General features: G+C 35.9%; 1 protein-coding gene across 1 annotated transcript in view; it reads left to right on the top strand.

Moving 5' to 3' along the window:
* Positions 1-20,129, top strand: part of LRRIQ1 (leucine-rich repeats and IQ motif containing 1) — a 231,251-nt gene that overhangs the window by 200,819 nt on the left and 10,303 nt on the right. Inside the window, exon 23 of the mRNA XM_015571113.1 lies at positions 18,841-18,973. Within this exon, the coding sequence (XP_015426599.1) occupies positions 18,841-18,973 (133 nt within the window). The remainder of the gene's footprint in view (positions 1-18,840; positions 18,974-20,129) is intronic.

Consider the following 20,129-nt stretch of genomic DNA (forward strand, 5'->3'; position numbering starts at 1 on the left):
AATGTTGTATTTCTGAATATGGGAATGAGTGACTTTTTTAAAGGTTCTTAATATACCATGTGTAATAAAGAACACAGACTTTACTTTTCCTTGTGAATAACTTTTGGAAAATAAGCAAGAATTTTGAACAAAATTTTCCACATTTGGCCACAGAGGAATTTGTAAATTTCTACTATATAGTTGTTAAGTTGTGGGAATGAATAAGCACAATAAGTATTGTAGCCATAGGAAATTATGGCTGAGAAACTCCAGTGTTCTCTAACTCTGTACTTTTTCTATGGTTAATACTTTCTCAAAAATAGCTTTTTATACACATTTGCATAACACATATACTTAAGACTATTTAAGCATATTTCTTACCTATGCTCACTGAAAGACTAAAAATAACTTTATCTCCATATGTTTCTGTGCTACAGTAGAATTATAAAACAGCATATTTTGACCTAAAGATGGAACTTATTGACTTCTTTTTTTGTATCTTTTAAACTTAAAATGTAAGTGCTTTGGCTTCGTTTTTTTTTTATTACTATGCTTTTCAAATTAGGGGGAAAAACACCTTTATAAAGAGAATTCTTTTTACAAATTGAACACTTCATATCACTGACACTAAATGGGACATAATATTTTAGTTAAATTAACGATATCTACAGAGTTACTTTACTCTGAATTCTAATAGAAGGGAAGGAAAGGTAGATCATGAGTTTCACATTCAAGACTGACTTGGGGATTGTATGGTGAGACAATTTTCTTGCATTTTTGAACATCCTGGGAGGGTGGCACTAACTACTTTTCCATTCCAGATATCTTTTAAAATATAAAGCAAACAGCCCCAGAAGATAGAACTAGTGACTCTTCTGAAGCATAGGGCAGATTTGCTTGCTGTCCAATATAATAAAGAAAATACTCTCTCATCAGTACAAAAGTCAGGTTAATTATAAAATATTTGAGCTCCCTAAGCTTGGGACAAAAACCTTTCATGAGCTCAGTATCTAAACCAATACAAATATGCTCATGTTCATGCTCTTACTGTGCTGTGAATATTAAAGCCCCTTCCCCCTGACCTAGGAGTTTTAAAGAATGCTAGGCAAACTTTCTACCTGAAAGTGGTCAAATCTCAAGCCTATAAATTTTTCGACATAGAAAAACATTCATTTCACAACTTAATAAATAAGTGAGTTACCAATAATAGGTACATGCAATTATATAATGAATCATCTTGCTTTACAAACTGTTCTTTAAACTTGTGTATATTTTATCCCATATTTTGGTTGATTTGTGGAATGCTATTAGGAATCATGCATGTGCAATTATTGCTTATAAACTATCTAGTAGTTTTGAGGAACACTAACATAATTTTTAGGACTGTAATAATGTCATATATGCCTGGCTGTAGGTATGATTTTAAAACAGATATTAATGGGAATTAGCACAAGCCAAACATATCCCAGGAAACATCAAATAATCTTTTATAGCAGAGAGAGCCAAAGTTTTGAAATCACAAAGACTTTGGGTCAAAAATCAAAATTGCCATTTCTAAGATCTGTAGACACCATAAATCAGAAAATTATATATATTTTTTAATTTATAGGACTTCTTCCCCAGGTCCTCAAATGATTTTGTGAGTTTGTCTCACAGATTGACAAGACATGTTCTCATTTTACAATACATGAAACTAAGATTTAAAGTGATAGTAACCATTTATCTGATTCTTATATCAGTTCTCTCTCTACAACCAAGCTATTCAAAATGATAAGCATCCCTTGATGGTGTGGCTCAGTTGGTTGAGCCTCCTCCTATGCACCAAGGAATGGCTGGTTTAATTCTCCATCAGGGCACATGCCCAGGTTGCTGGCTTAATTCCCAGTAGGGGGTGTGTAGGAGACAACCTATCAATGTTTCTCTCTCTCTCTCCCTCTCCCATCCTCTATCTCTAAAAATCAATAAAACATATTTTTAATGTGATAGACAATGTTTTGATAATATATGTTCCCAACATGGTGAAATAAATTGAAAGCCAACTTTGGTTACTATTTCTTCTACACAGATTGAGAAGCCCTCAGTTGTATATGATTCCCTAGCCTTTAGGAGAGGTTCTTGTAATGAGTACATAGAATAAAAACAAAAAGGAAAAAATTAGTAAAACTTAAACTGCAGAAATACTTTTGGGCAAAGAGAGGCTAAATGATTTTTGTGATATTGGGATAGATGAATAAATTTTGACAGAAAAATCTTTAGAAGTTGTAGGGCTAACAAATAATACAAACTTCCATTTGAGAAAATAAAGAGTGATGGATATATTCTTATGCTGAGACCAGAATAAATTCAGAATATAATTTAAAAAGCAATCTTAAAATATAAAGTTATTGTTATACTAGTGGCCCAGTGCACGGAATTCATGCACTGGCGGGGGGGGGAGAGGACGGTCCCTCAGCCCAGCCTGTACCCTCTTCAATCTGGGACCCCTTGAGGGATGTGAGGGATGTCCGACTGCCCGTGTAATGGGCAGTCGGACATCCCTCGCACAATTCAGGACTGCTGGCTCCCAACTGCTCACCTGCCTGCCAGCCTGATCACCTCCTAACCACTCCCCTGCCAGCCTGATTGACGTCTAACTGCTCCCCTGCCGGCCAGGTTGCCCTGAAGTGCCCTCCCTTGCTGGCCTGGTCACCCCCAGCTGCCCTCCCCTGCTGGCCTGGTTACCCCTAAATGCCCTCCCCGGCTGGCCTGATCGCCCACAACTGCCCTCCTCTGCAGGCCATCTTGTGGCCACATGGGGGCAGCCATCTTTGACAACATGGGTGTGGCCATATTGTGTGTTAGAGTGACAGTCAATTTGCATATTACCTTTATTATATGGGATACTACCCCAATTTGATAGAATCAACTCTACATATGTGGCTGAATTGAAAAATAAATTTTAATTTATAATAAAATAAAACACCATGAGTCAGTCTAGGACAAATAATAGATATCAGAAAAAATATACAAATAATTTATATTAATTGTTATTAGTTACTGATTATACGATAAGAATACTTATTTTAAGGAATAAAGTCTTTCTTGAGAATATCTGTGGGGGAGAACAGATCTGAGAAAACAGAATATAAATTTTAGGAATTAAGTAATTGAAATTAATATCTAAAATGATTTTACCTGAAGATCAGTCAAAGCAGAAGAAATCATGAAGTTGATATTATGTTATAAATATTATCTAGAATTTAGTGCAGAGAAGCAAAGATATGGAAAATTTAAGACATGAAAATATATAGAAAAAGTTATAGAAGGTTTAAGTTATGTGTAGTTGGAGTTCCAAGAAGATAGCTAAGATAAAATGAGGCAACAGAAATATACAATAATATAATGAGTGAAAAATTTCCTGAACTAGATGAAATATATTTATCCATAAAGTCAAGAAGTTGAGTGAATCATAAGCAGTATAAATTTTAAAAGAAATCTACATCTAGATGCATCAGAATAAAATTGCCACAATAGAAAAAAAATATTAAACTAATGAGAAAAAAAGTTTGACAGCTAATGTCTTTTCAATGATTGGATAGTTGTATAAATGTAAGTTATAGCCAAACTGGAATTTACCAGAATAAGGACAAAAAAACACAAAACACTTTTATAATAACAAAAACTGAGTTTACTACTAACAGATGCATATTAAGGAAATTTATTTAAATGGACAGTCCTATTCACAAGAAAATCTCACATGAAAGATCCTGGTTTAAAGAAGGGTGAAAAAAAATTCAAAAATAAGAAATAATCTTGGTAAAATATAACATATGAATAGCAATGATAATGTCTTATAAAATTAAGTATCACAATGAAAATATAGATATATTAATATATTACTCACATTATTTTATATTATAATATTATATTTTCTGGGATGACAAAATGATTGACTAATTTAAATTATATTAACTACATATGTTATGATTTCCAGGGCAAAAACTAAAATGAATATATGCAAACAATATTATTTCCATACTAGTAGAAAGAAAACAATAGCAAGAAAAGAAGTACTCAATTCAAAATGAAACCAAGAAGTAATGAAAAAGAACATAGTGTATTCAGGCAAATAGAAAGCACAAAAAAAGGTGATATATATGTATATAATTTTTTCAAATATATCAGTACTTACACTATATATAAATCATTAAATAACCCAGTTAGCAGATAACAAATTTTTCTACATTTTTAAAACACCTACTAAGAATCGACACTACTCAACTTCAACACTTACTATAAAGCTACAGTAACCAAAACAGTGTGATGTTGGCAAAAGAATAGAGAAGAGATTAATGGAACAGAACGGACAGCCCAGAAATAGACTCACACAAATATGGTCAACTGATCTTTGACAAAGAAGCAAAGGTAATGCAACTGAGTAAAGCTAGTCTTTTTAACAGATGGTTGGTAGAATAAGGGAACGTCCACATTTTAAAAATCACTGAATCTAGGCCTTATACCATTCACAAAAATTAACTCAAATCAGATCACAGAACTAAATGTAAAATGCAGAACTCTAAAATTCTTAGATAATAGTGGGAAAAAACCTAGATAACTTGTGTATGGCTTTGACTTTTTAGATATAATACCAGAGGCACAATGCATGAAATAATTTATAAGTTAGGTTTTAATAAAATAAAAAAAAATTCCTGTTATGTTAAAAACAATGTTAGGAGAATGAAAAGACAAGCCACAAACTTGGAGAAAAATATCTGCAAAACATGTATCTGATAAAGGACTGCTACCCAAGACATACAAAGAACTCCTAAATTATCCACAAGAAGAAAGCACATTGATTTTTAAAAATGGGCCAAAGACATTAGCAGGCATTTCACCAAAGAAGATACACAGATGACACATAAACCTATGAAAAAAAAATCTCCACATTTTATTTAATCAAGGAAATGCACATTACAGTGAGATACCACTGCACACCCATGAGAAAGGCCTAAATCAAGAGCACTGACAATACCAAGTGTTGGTGAGGATGGAGAGCAACAGAGCTCTCTTCCTTGCTGGTGGGGATGCAAAATGCCATAGCACTTTGGAAGACAGTTTTGAGTTTTCTTTTAAAACTGTACATACTCTTACCATCCAGTAGTTACACTCTATGTTATTTACCTATATGAATTAGAAAGTTACATCCACACAAAAAAACCTGCACGCAGATGTTTATAGCAGCTTTGTTCATAATTGAAAAAATTTGGAAATAACCAAGATGCCCTTCAGTTGATGAGTGGATAAACTGCAGTACATCCAGATAATGAGATATTATTCAACACTAAAACCAGACGAGCTATCAAGTCAGACACGGGGAAGACATACATGCATAATACTAAGTGAAATAAGCCCATCTGAAAAGACTACATACTGCATTATTCTAACAATGTAACATTCTTTAAAAGGCAAAACTATGGAGACAATTAAAAAGGACAGTATTGCTAGGGGTCGGGGCAGGGGAGAAGAGATGAAGAGACAGAGAGCAGAGGATTTTCAGAGCAGTATGATACCATAATGATGGATACATGTCATTATACATTTGTGCAAACTCATAAAATCCATGGTACCAAAAATAAACCATAATGCACACTGTGGACTTTCAGTAATTATGATGTCTCAGTGTAAGTTCTCAGATCGTAACAAATGTATAACTGGGTGGGGGAGGGAAATATGTTAATAATGGGGGAGGCTTTGGTTGAGTAGGGGCAGGGAGTATATGAAAAAATTTTTATACCTTCCTCCTAATTTTGTTTTAATCTTAAAGCTGCTCTAAAATGAATTGTTATTAATTAAAAAAATAATAACATAAGGCAAAAATGAAAGAAGTACCAAGAGGGTTTAAAATTCCAAACTACATTGGGGGAATTTTAAGGTATCTTTCTTAGTAATTTATAGAACAAGTACTCAAAAACTCAGTAAGGACATGGGTTAATAAACCATTTAATAACATTTGCATAAAAGACATATATAGAAGACACAACAACTGGAAGATGTACATTATCCTTAAGCACACACAGGATATTCACAAAACTTTAACATATACTGGACTTAAATCAGTTCTTAAAAATTCCTTAAGGATTCTAAAGCAAACAAAGCTATTCTATAATATTTAATACATAGGTGATTATAAAGGAAATCAAGAATGTCAAGGTTATAAACTTCATCATAGTGGTTATCCTAAGAGAAGTAAGATATTTTGGAAAAATAGCATTCTATTTTTTTTTTAATGATCAGAGGTCACATGAAACATTTATGCACATTTTATTTATACTAGAGGCCCAATGCACGAAATTCATGCAAGAGTAGGCCTTCCTTCCTCTGGCTGCCAGCACCAGCTTCCCTCTGGCACACGGGACCCGGGCTTCCCCCGCAGCCCGGCTTCATCTGGAAGGTCGTCTGGAGGGACATCCAAAAGGATGTCCAGTCTAATTAGAATATTTTGCTTTTATTATTATAGATAATTATTTAAAATAATTTATATAATTTCCATAATTATGTGTATATTTATAATATATTTATAAATCTTGATATAATCACATGGCATATACAATATTTTGCATGCATTGTATATATCTCAATAAAATACAAGTAATTAAAAAGCTCCCAGTGCTCACTTTTGCAGCACAGATGCAGTGCTAAAATTGGAAGGATATGGAGATAGCATAGCTTCTGCACAAGGATGACATGCAAATACATGAAGCATTCTATATATTGCTTTATTTTCTAATGGTTATGGATAACAAAACAATGTCTCTGATAAATGAGGTGACTTGTCCAATTGAGGGCCCTTCAAGCTTAAAATTCCACTCCCAATTTCTCCTCCAAACAAATGAAAGAGCTTCTACAAATCAATATTTATATAAATATTTTACAGCTAGAAATTAACTTTGTTTATAGGAAAATCTATAATGCCAAATCCTGACTTCTTTCTCTACTAGTGTGAGTGGATCCATAATGTTTTTACCTATCATTTCAATTAAAAGTGAAATCCATAAATGGATACCCTGATTCATTTACAAATGAATTCTGCTACATAAAGCAAAATTCTGTCTTTTTAAAGATAATATATTAAAATTTTGCACTAATGGAGTATGAAAATTCTTACATCTTCAGGAGGCTATGGGAATATTTTCTCAAATTATTACCTAAAGATACAATAATTTTGGTACCAGGTTTATTAGTCTCTAATATATTGTCACTCAAAGTCTGAAGGAAAATTATTTTTATTTATTGCTTTTTATAATGCAAGTGATATTAATATGCATTCAATACTCCATATGATGTTATTCCTGTCTATAACAGAAGCATATATATATTCTAAAGTTTGACAAATATAGAAATTATTAGGTGCAAAACATTAATGGACATTAAGAAATGCATTATGAATGTGTAGACATGTGCCATGAGCTATAGCTATAAAAAATTATTACAATATTTTTAAAATGTTTAATTGTTCAATCAAGCCTCTATATTAATGTATCAATATAATAACACTTTCTTATTTTCAAATAAAACTAGTAAGGAAATTAACAATCTCTACTTGGCTTTCAATTAATAATACTAGTACACAAATGAATAGAATTATGGATTTTTTTTTACCCAAGAGTAAAAACTATTCGATATGTCAGGGACCTAAAGTCTTAACACTATACCAAAAAACAAAAAACTCCCAAACCAAAAACAGTAGGCAGTAGAATTTCTAAGATTGTATTATTTTAAAGGTCAGCCTACTTACATCATCATGCATTATTCTATCAGGTGGGCCCTAGTTTGGATGACCTACTATATTAACACTCCCTGAGGGAGTTTGAGTTGGATAGAGGAATATTTTCTGAGACTAATTAAATTGAGAAAGTGAAACGAGAGAGAATCATGTCAATGGAACCTCTGTCATGGTTAGTCCTGAGCAATTGCTCAAAATTATTTGAAATAACTTCAAATCAATTAGGACTGTATACCCTTCTTATCTCTTATTTTTTCTTTCTTAAAGGCACAGTAAAATCCTTATATAATATGAAATAAAATACATGTAAAAATACCTGTTACAGATTTAGAATTCTGATAAAGAGGTCTTCCTAGACTCAACCCCAGAATAGTGTTCTGTGTAGTTTTGTGGTTAATCCTGGAATCTTCCCCTCCTGCCAGTGACTCCCCAGAACCTTGTTCTGGGTCTGGATTTAGAGACTTCTGCAGATAGTCTCATCTCCAGGGTCGGGGAGTCTTGTGTGTGGCAATTTAGATAGCACAAACCTATGCATAGGAGAGTTCAATTCACTTTTTAAAAAAATAATAAAATGGCTGCAGTTGTTAAATAATTCATATATATTAGGCAATTATTAGTAGTATGTATTATTATATACATTTTAAGAGGAGAAAACTGAGACAGAGAGAAAGTAAATAATTTACCGTTGAACATTACACAGCTAATAAGTGAAAAAGCCAACTTACTTTGTTCAAGTCTGTTGCTAGGCAGATAGAAAGATGACTAAGGTGAAGTCTTTTCTCTAAGGACCAAGTTAATTTATTCTGTAATTAATTTCTCATATGTCATGATTCCAGCGCCTCTTTTAATGGAAAATTAAGTGTTGTGCCTGATTCACCGGAAGCCGTAGAAAGCAATTTTATGCAATGGTAGTTCTAAAAACAATGCCCTATTTACACTTAGTATTTCTTAAAAATGGGTAAATCTGCCAATACCATGGCAGAGAAGAATCAATATTACTGATTTTCCCTTTTACTTCAGGCTCAGTAGGTCTTGGCACATCATTGTCTGATCCCATCATTTAAAACTTTGATATTTTTTAATCATAGATTTTTAAAATTTTTATTTTAAAATATTACATTAAAATAATATTCATTTGATGATTGAAGTTTTTTTGTCACCACCTTAAATTTTGTGCCTAAGGTATTTCATTTGTCCCACTTAACTTACCCTCGTTCTAGCCCTAGATAACAACAAATATGGAGACATATTATAAGTTAATATCTCTATGACTTTACCAACTTGTGATTCTTGAGCTCTCACAGTAGAAACCAAAGAACCACCTTTATGTGTTATATGGTACTCTGCTAGAAAGATATAAATGAGGAGATACAGATCAACTGAACAATACCAAAAGCAAAACTTTTGCTTTCAGAATTGTACATAAGTTGAATACAGACACTTACTGTAATTGATTGATAAGTACACTAACGTCCACTTTGTAAAAGAATATTTGTTATTCCATAGAGATTCACTTAAATATAGTAACTCCATAATATTAAATGTTCTGTCTACTGTCTGCAGAATCCATATATTTTAAGATATAATTTAGTAACTCATTTTTATTTTTCTTTGCTTTCATAAAAAAAAAACATTCATACACTCTATGTACTACCCAACCCCCCAAACAGATGAATTTTGAAAATGAATTCAAATGTCAGGGACTAGCAAGTATTTTTCATTCTAGTACTTTTTTTTTACTCTTCCTGCCGTAAAATACAATGAAATATGGAAAGGAGTGATTAGTGCTGCAGTTAGCCTTTCACCCTTACATACAGCTTTGGCTCTATTCCCAAAATTTCTGTTTTTAAACTTTTGTACAAACAATCCTTTTCTTTATTCATGAAGTCATTTTTCCTTAGTGATCAATTACATATATATTTAATATATTTTAAAAGAATAGGGATGTTGCTTGTCACACACAAATGGCTCTTAGAGAATTATTGGTTACATGCCAGTGCTGTCAACATTCCAACAACACGTTGGATTGGTTAAGGAAGAAGCCATAAACAGCCTATCAACAAGTATTTATACAAATGTTAATGAATTTAAAATTCTATTAGTGTAACATTTATGCCAAACTCCAATTTTATTTGTGCTTTATTTGTGAGGTATGATGCAATAACTTCTTTTAATAAACACATACGGACCACTTATACTTTATAATGTAAATCACATTTTTAGTATTTCCAGCATAAAATACATAGAATCAGCCATTTATCAAAGTTACCAAAAATATTTCTATCACATGAAGCATTTTGCTCAGCATGCAACCATGTCCTCCAAAAGCTTTTGGTAAAGAAATGAACTCATCTCTATCCATGAAACTAAGAGTATTTTATTATTATATTACCAAGGAAAGCCATTACAGGAAAAGAAAATAGTCATGGGAAAATTGCCATAAGTATAAAAATATAAATAATTAGCCCTTTTTGTGTGCCCCAAATGACAATTGAATCTTAATCTCCCTCTGTATATATTATGCTATATTTGAAAATTTAGAAAACCGGTTTATTTGAAGCATATGGGTTTAATGAAGCCTTATTTTGCTTTTCATAAAGAAAGGAATATTTCCATTAAAAAAAGAATTTATTTCTTTTGGTGAACTTCTTTAAAGCTGAACAACTTTTTCTAGGGTTGCATACATTATGAACATTGTATAAAGAAGCCTTATATGACAGAGAAGTTTTTTTGTGTTATTTTTTTAAATTTAATACCTTTAATTGTCAGATTTTTGAAACATCATTAAATCATTTATTCAATAACAACACTCAGCAGATAATAGAAACAGGCTACACATATTTATTTCCATTTAGCCTGAATAACCAGTTTTACTCAACAATGCTCTCCTAAGTTTTCTATGACCTAGGGAAGATAGCATTTTAAATCATCCATCTTTTAAAAATTGAAATGACTTTCTAAACAGGCATTAAGAAAGGAAGTGACGTCTGTTGTAACTTCACCTCTTTCATTTCTGATTTTTTTTTTTATTTGGATCCTCTATCTTTGTTTTTTGGTGAGCCTAGCTAGAGGTTCAATCTTGTCTATCCTTTCAAAGAACAAGCTCTTGGTTTTATTGATCTTTTGTATTGTTTTTGTGGTCTCTATGTAGTTTATTTCCACTCTGATCTTTATTATCTCCTTCCTTCTGCTCACTCTGGGCTTTTCTTGTTGATCTCTTTCTAGTTCTTTAAGTTGTAGGGTTAGATTTTCAGCATGTAACTCCCTGGCAGCCTCAGATTTGAGGGGCATATGTAACTTGGGTGGGGTGGAGGGTAGGTGGCAGGTCTCCACTGCCACACCCCCTATGGGGTGAGGGGTTCTGAGCTGGGAAAGCGGGGACACAGTTGTCTTCCTTTCCCAGGAGAGAAGTTGGAGTTTTTCCAGCAGAAGACTCGGCACAGAAACTTCCCTAATCCCCCTGTCTCCTCTCCATGCAGGTGATGCCACGTTAGTTGTCAGTTTTTACTCAAATCTAATTTGACCTATTGAGGTGAAGTTTCTATTAAAATAATTAAGCTAATCATCCTAATAATAGACAAACATGATATTTAACTGCACCTTCACTGCCATTGCCATTGGCTGATCAGCACGACATGCAAATTAACCACAAACAAAGATGGCAGCTAATTTGCATACTGCAGACAGGGTGGGACACAGGCAGCAGCCATTCATGGCTGATCAGCACGACATGCAAATTAACCACAAACAAAGATGGCAGCTAATTTGCATACTGCAGGCAGGGTGGGACACCGGGAGCCGCCATTCAGGCCCCCGTGTGCAACCCTGGGAGCCATAGAAAGCCAGGCTGGACATGCCCTGGAGCCCTCCCGTGGTCCCACCCCAGCTGGCCAACCTCCCGCGTCCCTCCCTGGCCCCAATAGTGCACCAGTGGGTTCCGTCAGCCTGGCCTGCACCTTCTTGCAATCTGGGACCCCTTGGGGGATGTTGGAGACACAGTTTTGGCCTGATCCTGCTCAACACAGGAGCTTCCCCTAGTGGTCAGTGCACTCCCACAGGGGGAGCACCGCTCAGCCAGAAGCCAGGCTCATTGCTGGCAAGCACAGTGGCAGTGGCGGGAGCCTCTCCTGCCTCTGCAGCAGCGCTAAGGATGTCTGACTGCTGGCTTAGGCCTGCTCCCTAGGAGAGGGCTCAGGCCGGGCTGAGGACCCCCGCCACACACACACACCGAGTGCATGAATTTCATGCACCGGGCCTCTAGAGTTTAGATAATAGGGTATCCTTCATAATGCACAGGTTTGTATCCACCCTAAAATTCTAAATTCCAACTCTACCTTTCTCAGGGCTCTGAGAGGACATTAATCAACTGTGGCAATGATTCCTTTACTTCAGCAATATTTATTGAGCACCATACTACTATGTCCCATTTAAATAGCTTATACTCTAGTAGCCGAAACAGACACATTGAATAGGAAAGTAGAATACAATGTAATAGATGTTATTGGGATCTATAGGATCCTTTGGAGGACATCTCTTACCTAAACTGAATAAGGAATGCAATGTTGGAAGCTCAGGGGCTTACCCCAAAGAACATAATTTCTAAAGCTGAGATCTGAAGACCTGAAGCAAGAACATGGTTGGTAAAGTGGATAATACCAAGAACAAAGTTTATAGGTGATAGAGATCATTTTGAACAATTATATCTGGGTGATTGAGGCAGGAACCTAACACATGAATTTCTTAAAAGTATATGCAAGGCTTGTGTTCTATACAAAAAAATTTGCACATTATCCAAAAGCAGTGGAGAACCAGGAGTTTAATCTATGAAGTAGCATATTTGATTTGTACTTTAGCAAGACTATTTGGTGTATGGAGATAGTATATGTAGGAACAAGACCATAGAAAATAGACCAGAGAGAGGCTGTTACAGTAATTCAGAGGAGATTATCGTGGCCTGAATTAATGTTAAAGTAGTGGTAATGGGAATGCAAGAGATTTGACAGAGTGAAAAGAATTTAGGAGGTAAAATATGCAGTTAGGAGGTAGAATGCTGTTTCAGTGCAACATTCTGGCTTCTGAGTTGTACATTGACAATGGTGGTAGTGTGGTAGCAACTTGGAAAAGGTGGTTTAATGCATGGCTTCAGTCTTTTTACATATGCACTTGAAATTATCTGGGCATATCTACTAAATAGAGAGGTTATGGATAAATAGATCTCAGAAGGCAATAGGGAGAGTGATTGAAGAAATTAAATGAATGTCCTCATACAGGGAATAGAATAAGATGGAGCCAGGATGGGACCCCAAAGAAGAATCCTAAAATTGGAAGGAATGGAAATGAAAGAGGAATCCTTGAATGAGACTTAGATTAAGACAGAAATCAGAAGAAAACATGGAGAGTGTCTGAAACAAAATCCAAAGGAAATAAACCTTTAAAAATGAAGGAGTGAACAACAGTATATAATATTATAGAGGAGGCAGCAAGATAAGAACTTCAAACAGTCCCAAAGACTTAGCAGTATTAGTGATCTCAGTGTGAACACCTGCAGTGGAATGGTGTGGGGAGAATCCATATTGCAGTGGGCTGGAGCATGAATGGCAATGAGTCATCAGAGACTGGACTATCTACTATTTCAAAAAGTTCATCTGATTAGGGATGATGAGAGAGGAGAGGAAGATATAAAGCCATTTCTGAGAGGCAAAAGAAAGAAAATACCATGAATCTTAAATAATAGCAATGAATCCTAAATTATATGAATACTTGGGATTCAGGGCATAGTTGAGAGTATTGGCCTTAGGAGGAGGGGTGTCTCTCTTATTGTGACAGATATTATGTCATTACACATTCATTCCTGTTAAAAAAAAAAGTACACCTAAATAAAACGGGGCCAGTAGAGATGGAAAGGAGGAGCCAGGCATGAGTGTGATGCACAGCAGATGAATTAGAGCAAGTTTCTGATTGGATGTTGGTACTTAAGAAATGAGCAGCCAGGGTTGACTGCAGGATATCTGGCCTGGATGCCTTGGGAATTCAGGAGGAAAACAGACTTAGTGGGCTGATAATGGTAAAACTAAGTTGCGATTCTGAAATTCAGCTGGATATGAAAATATAAATAAGATACAGGTTGGTGATACCTAGTCTTCTAGGCTGCCAGCCTCATGAGATAATATAGAATGTCTCCCTAGCTGACCTTCCTCAGAAGCCAGCACAGTGCCAGGCACAGAGTAGAGAATGTGGTCTCTTAAGTACTTGTAGAGTGGGAGCACCATCATCTAGGAATCTTTGAAGGAGCCTGAGAGGAGCACTCAAAGTTTGGCTGTTGCAGAGTCCTTCTGAGAAGCGAGTTTTAAGACAAAGTAAATGGCCTGCATAGTTGAATTTAGCAAAGAGGTCAATGAAGGTAAAGAATATATGTGCTTGTCAGAGAAGACAATTTAAAGCCTTCTGAGTAAGGACAATTTCAATTTCATAAAACCAGATTGCAATCAATTAAGGAAGGAAGAGAAATTAAAGAAATAGAGACAGAGAGTGGACTTCTCTTACAAAAAAAGTTAACCAATACCTTTTAGTGTCCAATACCAATACAAGGTATTAGAAGATTGTAGAATTTGTCCCTGAAATTTTATATCTCATTTTAGAAGTTTACTGAATTGAGAGGCACAAATTTATAAATTATAAGGAGGAAATGGCTTGTAGTTTAGAAGATATTTAACAAATAAAGAAATGTGTTTTCCTAAAGAAGAAAAAAATCCCCTTTTGAAAGTAGAATGAAAACTAAAATCAAATAATGGGCAGAAGAAAATATTTGCACCAGTGATAACAGATAAAGGATCACAAGTAGTCAATTGAAAACTAAAACATAAATTCAGTACTAAGATTCAGTAGATTATTGGGGAGAACAGAAAGATATTTTATACTATATGACCTATAATTAATAAATAATCATATTAAGTATGCAAAATTTCACTAGCCACAAAGACATGTAAACTAGATAATATTATATGATATTTTTGTCAAATATCAACAACTTTAAATATGTAATATTATTATGTTGACCAGGGGTTCAGTGAATTGAGAAACCTCATATAGTTATGTGGTAAATTGATTAAAGCTTTTAAAACTATTTAATAATATAGATTATTTTGAGTTCTTCAAAATATTGATAGTTTTAGACAAGTCTTTAATTCCACCTGATCAAATAAATTAACTAAATAGGATAATTACAAACCTCTGTAACAAATTTGTGCATCATAGTGTAAAACCACTAATAGTATGTTCAGAGTGAGATTTACATTTCATGGAATACATTTGTTACAGTACTAACTGAAAGGTAGGCTGTATATATACAAAAGACAAACAAAGCAATTTTATGAGAAAACTACAAGGAAATGCCTTAAAAACATTATCCAGTGGTTGTTTTTGGAGAGTGGGATTTTTGTGGATTTTCCTTTATTTTTAACTAGGGGCCTGGTGCACGAAATTCGTGCACTGGGTGTGTGTGTGGGGAGTGTCCCTCAGCCCAGCCTGCCCCCTCTCACATACTGGGAGCCCTCAGGCATTGACCCCCATCAACCTCCAATTGCAGGATTGGCCCCTTGCATTATGGGGACCCTCATTTCCCCCCATCACTGGTTCTGCCCTCAGCCCAGGCCTGATGCCTCTGGCCCAGGATTCAGGCCTGGGCAGGGGACCCCCAGTTCCCCGCGGTTGCAGGCTCCACCCCTGCCCAGGCCTAACGCCTCTGGCCGAGGTGTCTGGCCCGGGCAGCAGGGACCTGCAGTGGCAGCGGGGACCTGCAGTGGCAGCGGGGGGGCGCCGCGATCACGCGGGCTCCGCCCCTGCCCCTGCAGGACGCCTCTGGCTGAGGCGTCCCGCCCGGGCAGCGGGGACCCGCAGCTGCAGCGGCCCTATGATCGTGGGCTTCGCTTTAGGCCCAGGCAAGGGACCCCTAGCTCCTGGGACTGCCAGCTTTGACTTTGCCCAGCTCCCATCGCTGGCTCCACCCCTACTTCCTGCTATCACTGGCCAGAGCAGAAAAGGCACCTGATTCTCTGATCATGCCTGGGAGGCAGGGCCCCCCAGCTCTTAGCTCCCCCCTGGGTTTCCTATCACTGTCAGTGGCAGGGGGCTTCTTCCTGCTTTCCCTTTCGCCTCCCTGCATTGTGCCTACATATGCAAATTAACCGCCATCTTGTTGGCAGTTAACTGCCAATCTTAGTTGGCAGTTAATTTGCATATAGCCCTGATTAGCCAATGAAAAGGGTAGCGTCATATGCCAATTACCATTTTTTCTCTTTTATTAGTGTAGATTCTTTTATTTATTTCTTAAAGTGTCAATAGTGAGACTACATTATTTTTATAATTTAAAAGTTTAACAATTTGTTTAAATAAAAGCAATCAAATTTGTGTTCTGAAATAAAGGGGCCTATATAGACAGTAGTAATTAGGGGAGAGCAGGAATCAAAGGAAGACATTTTTCTTAGGCTGATGATATAAGAGGTTAGTGAAGCAAGTCCCAGAGAAGTAGGATAGCACAGTAGGTAAAGGTCTCACTTTCTTCAGGCAAAATGATGCTTCTGTAAACTGAAAGGAAATACTCATTGGGCAGCCTGGCTAAATTAGAACTCTGTTAAGTAACCCAGGTCACTACTATTCTTCGTACCCCAGTTGCAAAAAAAACAGGACTTCTTCTGCAAGTTTCAATGAGTAAACCTTAGTTTTTTCTTCTCAGTGGCAGAAGTGGTCCTGAAATGGGTTAGCCAACTTCCCGCAGCTTCTGAATTGCAGTATCTTTGAGTTCATTCAGCCAACTTCATCACTGTGTTTGTTCTGTTTCTAACACTGAGCTGTGCCAATCTACCAATCTGTTCCTTATGGTTAAAATGGTTCATTTGAATGGGACCCTTACAGTGAAATGTCTCATCTTTACTTGGGAATAGTTGTCTAGAATCTTGGTTGAGTTCTGATGTAAAAACCGCTTAATATGTGTAGAGTGTTATTGCACAGTTGAGGAACACTTTCCAAAATGACTACTTAAAAAAGTGACTATCAGTATGTGTCACTGTTTTTAAAAGCAGGAAGCCATAGATAATTGTTATTTTTAACTAAAAGTACACTTGTTACAAAAGGATTCTCTGAATAATAAGAATAAGGTTATAGCTGTGGACTTGTTTCATTAACAGGGTCACCGAGTCCCCACTATTCTCTGTCACTGCACTCATGGTTCCAAAATCTGACCTGGTCCACCAAGAAAAGCATAGAAAAGTCTGGGACTCTGCTGGAGAAGAGACTTAATTCTGTGCTAACTGGGTGTGGTAACACCAAGTCTTTCCTCTCTTTGAGTCTCTTTTATAGTTTCTGTACATCTACCTATAAGGCCATTTACCAAAATGGTGACAGGTCATGGATTTAGTGGGTAAGCCTTGTATGTAAAGTATATGTGCCTCCAACATATCAAATATGGGTGGGTTAGTTTCAGCCCAGGATGCAAGGGTGTGGCCATTTTGGAAACGTAAGATCCATGAATACTAAGAGGTTTGAGAAATGAGCATTCTGATTTTTAGCTGATGATCTATGGCAAAAGAATAGTTCAAATTAATAAATTGACAGTTTAAATAACAGATTTTTAATTATAGCATTCTTGTGAGTTTGATTATTATAAGTTAGTTTTCAAGAGGTATATTTCTCTGGTTTACTGTCAATCAGTTGTCTAAAACTATTAAGCCCCCAAAACTGTTATGGCACCTGAAAAAGAAACCAGCCCCCAAAATCATATTCATGGATAAAGGCTCTAAATCAACAGATCTTTACTGTAACTCTGAAATGCATAGCATTAATATAGCAGCAATGTCTATAATTAAAAAAATACAACTATATATACATATATATATTAAAATTTACATTTGAATGTAAGAGTTGGAGTCTTCTTTTTTTAACTATTTTATTTTTTATGCTTGTTACCTTGGTATTCATACCTAGTATAATTTATCATCTTCATATTTTCCATAAGCACTTTTATTGTTATGTTCCCCACCCCCCTTTTTGAAGTAAATATCCTATATAATAAAAGGCTAATATTCAAATTGACTGAGTGGCAGAACAACTGGTCACTATAACGCACACTGACCACCAGGGGGCAGACACTCAATACAGGGGCAGTGCCGCTCAGCCAGAAGCCAGACTCATGGCTGGCGAGTGCAGTGGCGGTGGTGGGAGCCTCTCCTACCTCTGCAGCAGTGCTAAGGATGTCCAATGGACAGCTTCGGCCCACTTCCTGGGGGGAGCAGGTCTAAGCCATCTGTCAGACATCCCGTGAGGGCTCCTGGACTGTGAGAGGGCACAGGCTGGGCTGAGGGACCCCACCCGAGTGCACAAATTTTGTGCACCAGGCCACTAGTTATGGCATAAGCCATATAATCCTGATAGAAAAATTGTATTCCCAACTTAAAATATTATATTACCTTACACAAACCAAGCTTAGTTTTAAATAAAATTAAAATTTTGTTTTAAATATCTTCATTATATTTATAAATTCTGCATATGCATAAAACTAGTATGAGAACAATTGGTCTTTAAAATAAGCCTAAAAGGACATCATAGTGCATAGATAGATCTTTTTAAATTAGAACTAGAGTCCCAGTACAGGTAGGGTCCCTAGGTGCTGCTGGCTGCCAGCCGGGGCCTTCCTTTGTTCCGTGCCACCCCCCGGTGGTCAGTGCACGTCATAGCGAGTGAAAGAACTCCTGGATGGTTGAACTCCAGAGGGGACAGTTTGCATATTAGGCTTTTATATATATAGATAGATTCTACTGTCAACCAAAAATAATTATTTTAAACTTCTAATTATAAGAATAACAAAACAACTCTTAAAACATATTGGTTGCATTAAGGCATTTTCTTTATTTTTCAAAGTACGTGGGTTTGAAACTCAAGCAGGAAAAGTTACTTTGTGACTGACTTTTTTCTTACAGATGATTTAGATCCCATGCATTATGTTATTTTCCCCCTTTCTTACGATAAAGTTTTTACCCTAACTGAATTGTTTGGACAAAATTTGATCTCTTTAAATAACAAATAAAATGTCCATATTCCTTTCTCAGTTAAGGAAGAAGAATTTATCTGCAAGGATACCAAGGCACATGAAAAATTAGAAAGAAGTACGGAATATATATATCAGTGGCTTCACACACAGGTTGGAGTTCATGAAACAACTAGTTCCAGAGATTTGAAATGGTAAGGTCATTTCCCTTAAATTAGATTTTTGTATTGTAAACACATCTTGAAGAGTTAAACCTAGGTTAACTGTGCTAAAACAAACATGACTTATAGCCAAAGGCCAATATACCACGAAGCCAGGTTATAAAATGGCCTCTTCTATAAAATAGACTTAATCACTCTTTATATTTTTCATTCTAAAATGCTTAAGAAACTATTTCTGTAAATGCTTAATAACAACAGGTGAACTGCACAAATGATTCTGCTTTTTAAAGTAAATGCATAGTATATATTAACGGTTGATAAATGTTATATGTAGTACAAATTTTATTTTATTTTGTGTTATTTTTGTTATCATTTATGTTTGGCAGTTAAAATTATAATTCTACCCTGATGCTGCCACTTTACCAGTCATGTAACTAATCTTCAATGATGTCCCAAGGCTCAGCTTCCTCTCCTTTATAGTGAGATTATAATGTTTTATCTATCTCACAGAATAGAGGTGAGCTCGCAAGGTTGAAGATATTAAATGATATATATATATATATATCAAAATACCTGCCTTATCCGCGTCTCCATGGTGTGTGGATCCGGGTCTCCATGGTGTACGGTATCTTAAAGATCACAACTAATAACACTGGCAGAGGGCAATGCAATGACAGCAAAGCACTCAAAGCTGTTGGGGCGGTAGATGAGCTATTGAAGGAATCAGCCAAAAAGAATCTAATGGCAGAGAAATCTTTTGTAACTGAGAGAGATTAATATTATTGCAATATAGTTGTATAATTTCGTGAGGGCTGCCATAGCAAAATACCACAAATTGGGTAGGTTAAACAGCAGGGATTTGTTTACTCACAGTTCAGGAAATTACAAACCCCAGGTCATTGAGTCAGCAAGTGTGGTTTCTTTGGAGGTCTCTCTCCTTGGCTTGCAGATGGCTCCCTTCTCATTGTGTCCTCACATGATCATCCCTCATCTGTGTTGTCTATATTCTAATCTCTTCTTATAAAGACACGAGTCATACTGGATTTGGGCCCAAACATGTGGCTTCATTTTACCTTCATTCCCTCACCCTACAACCAAATACAGTAAAATTCTGAGGTACTGAGGGTTAGGACTTCAATATATGAATTTTATAGGAACAAACTCCAGCCAATAACAATATAAAACATAT

This window comes from Myotis davidii, unplaced genomic scaffold (assembly GCF_000327345.1).
Source record: "Myotis davidii unplaced genomic scaffold, ASM32734v1 scaffold26, whole genome shotgun sequence".
NCBI lineage: Eukaryota > Metazoa > Chordata > Mammalia > Chiroptera > Vespertilionidae > Myotis > Myotis davidii.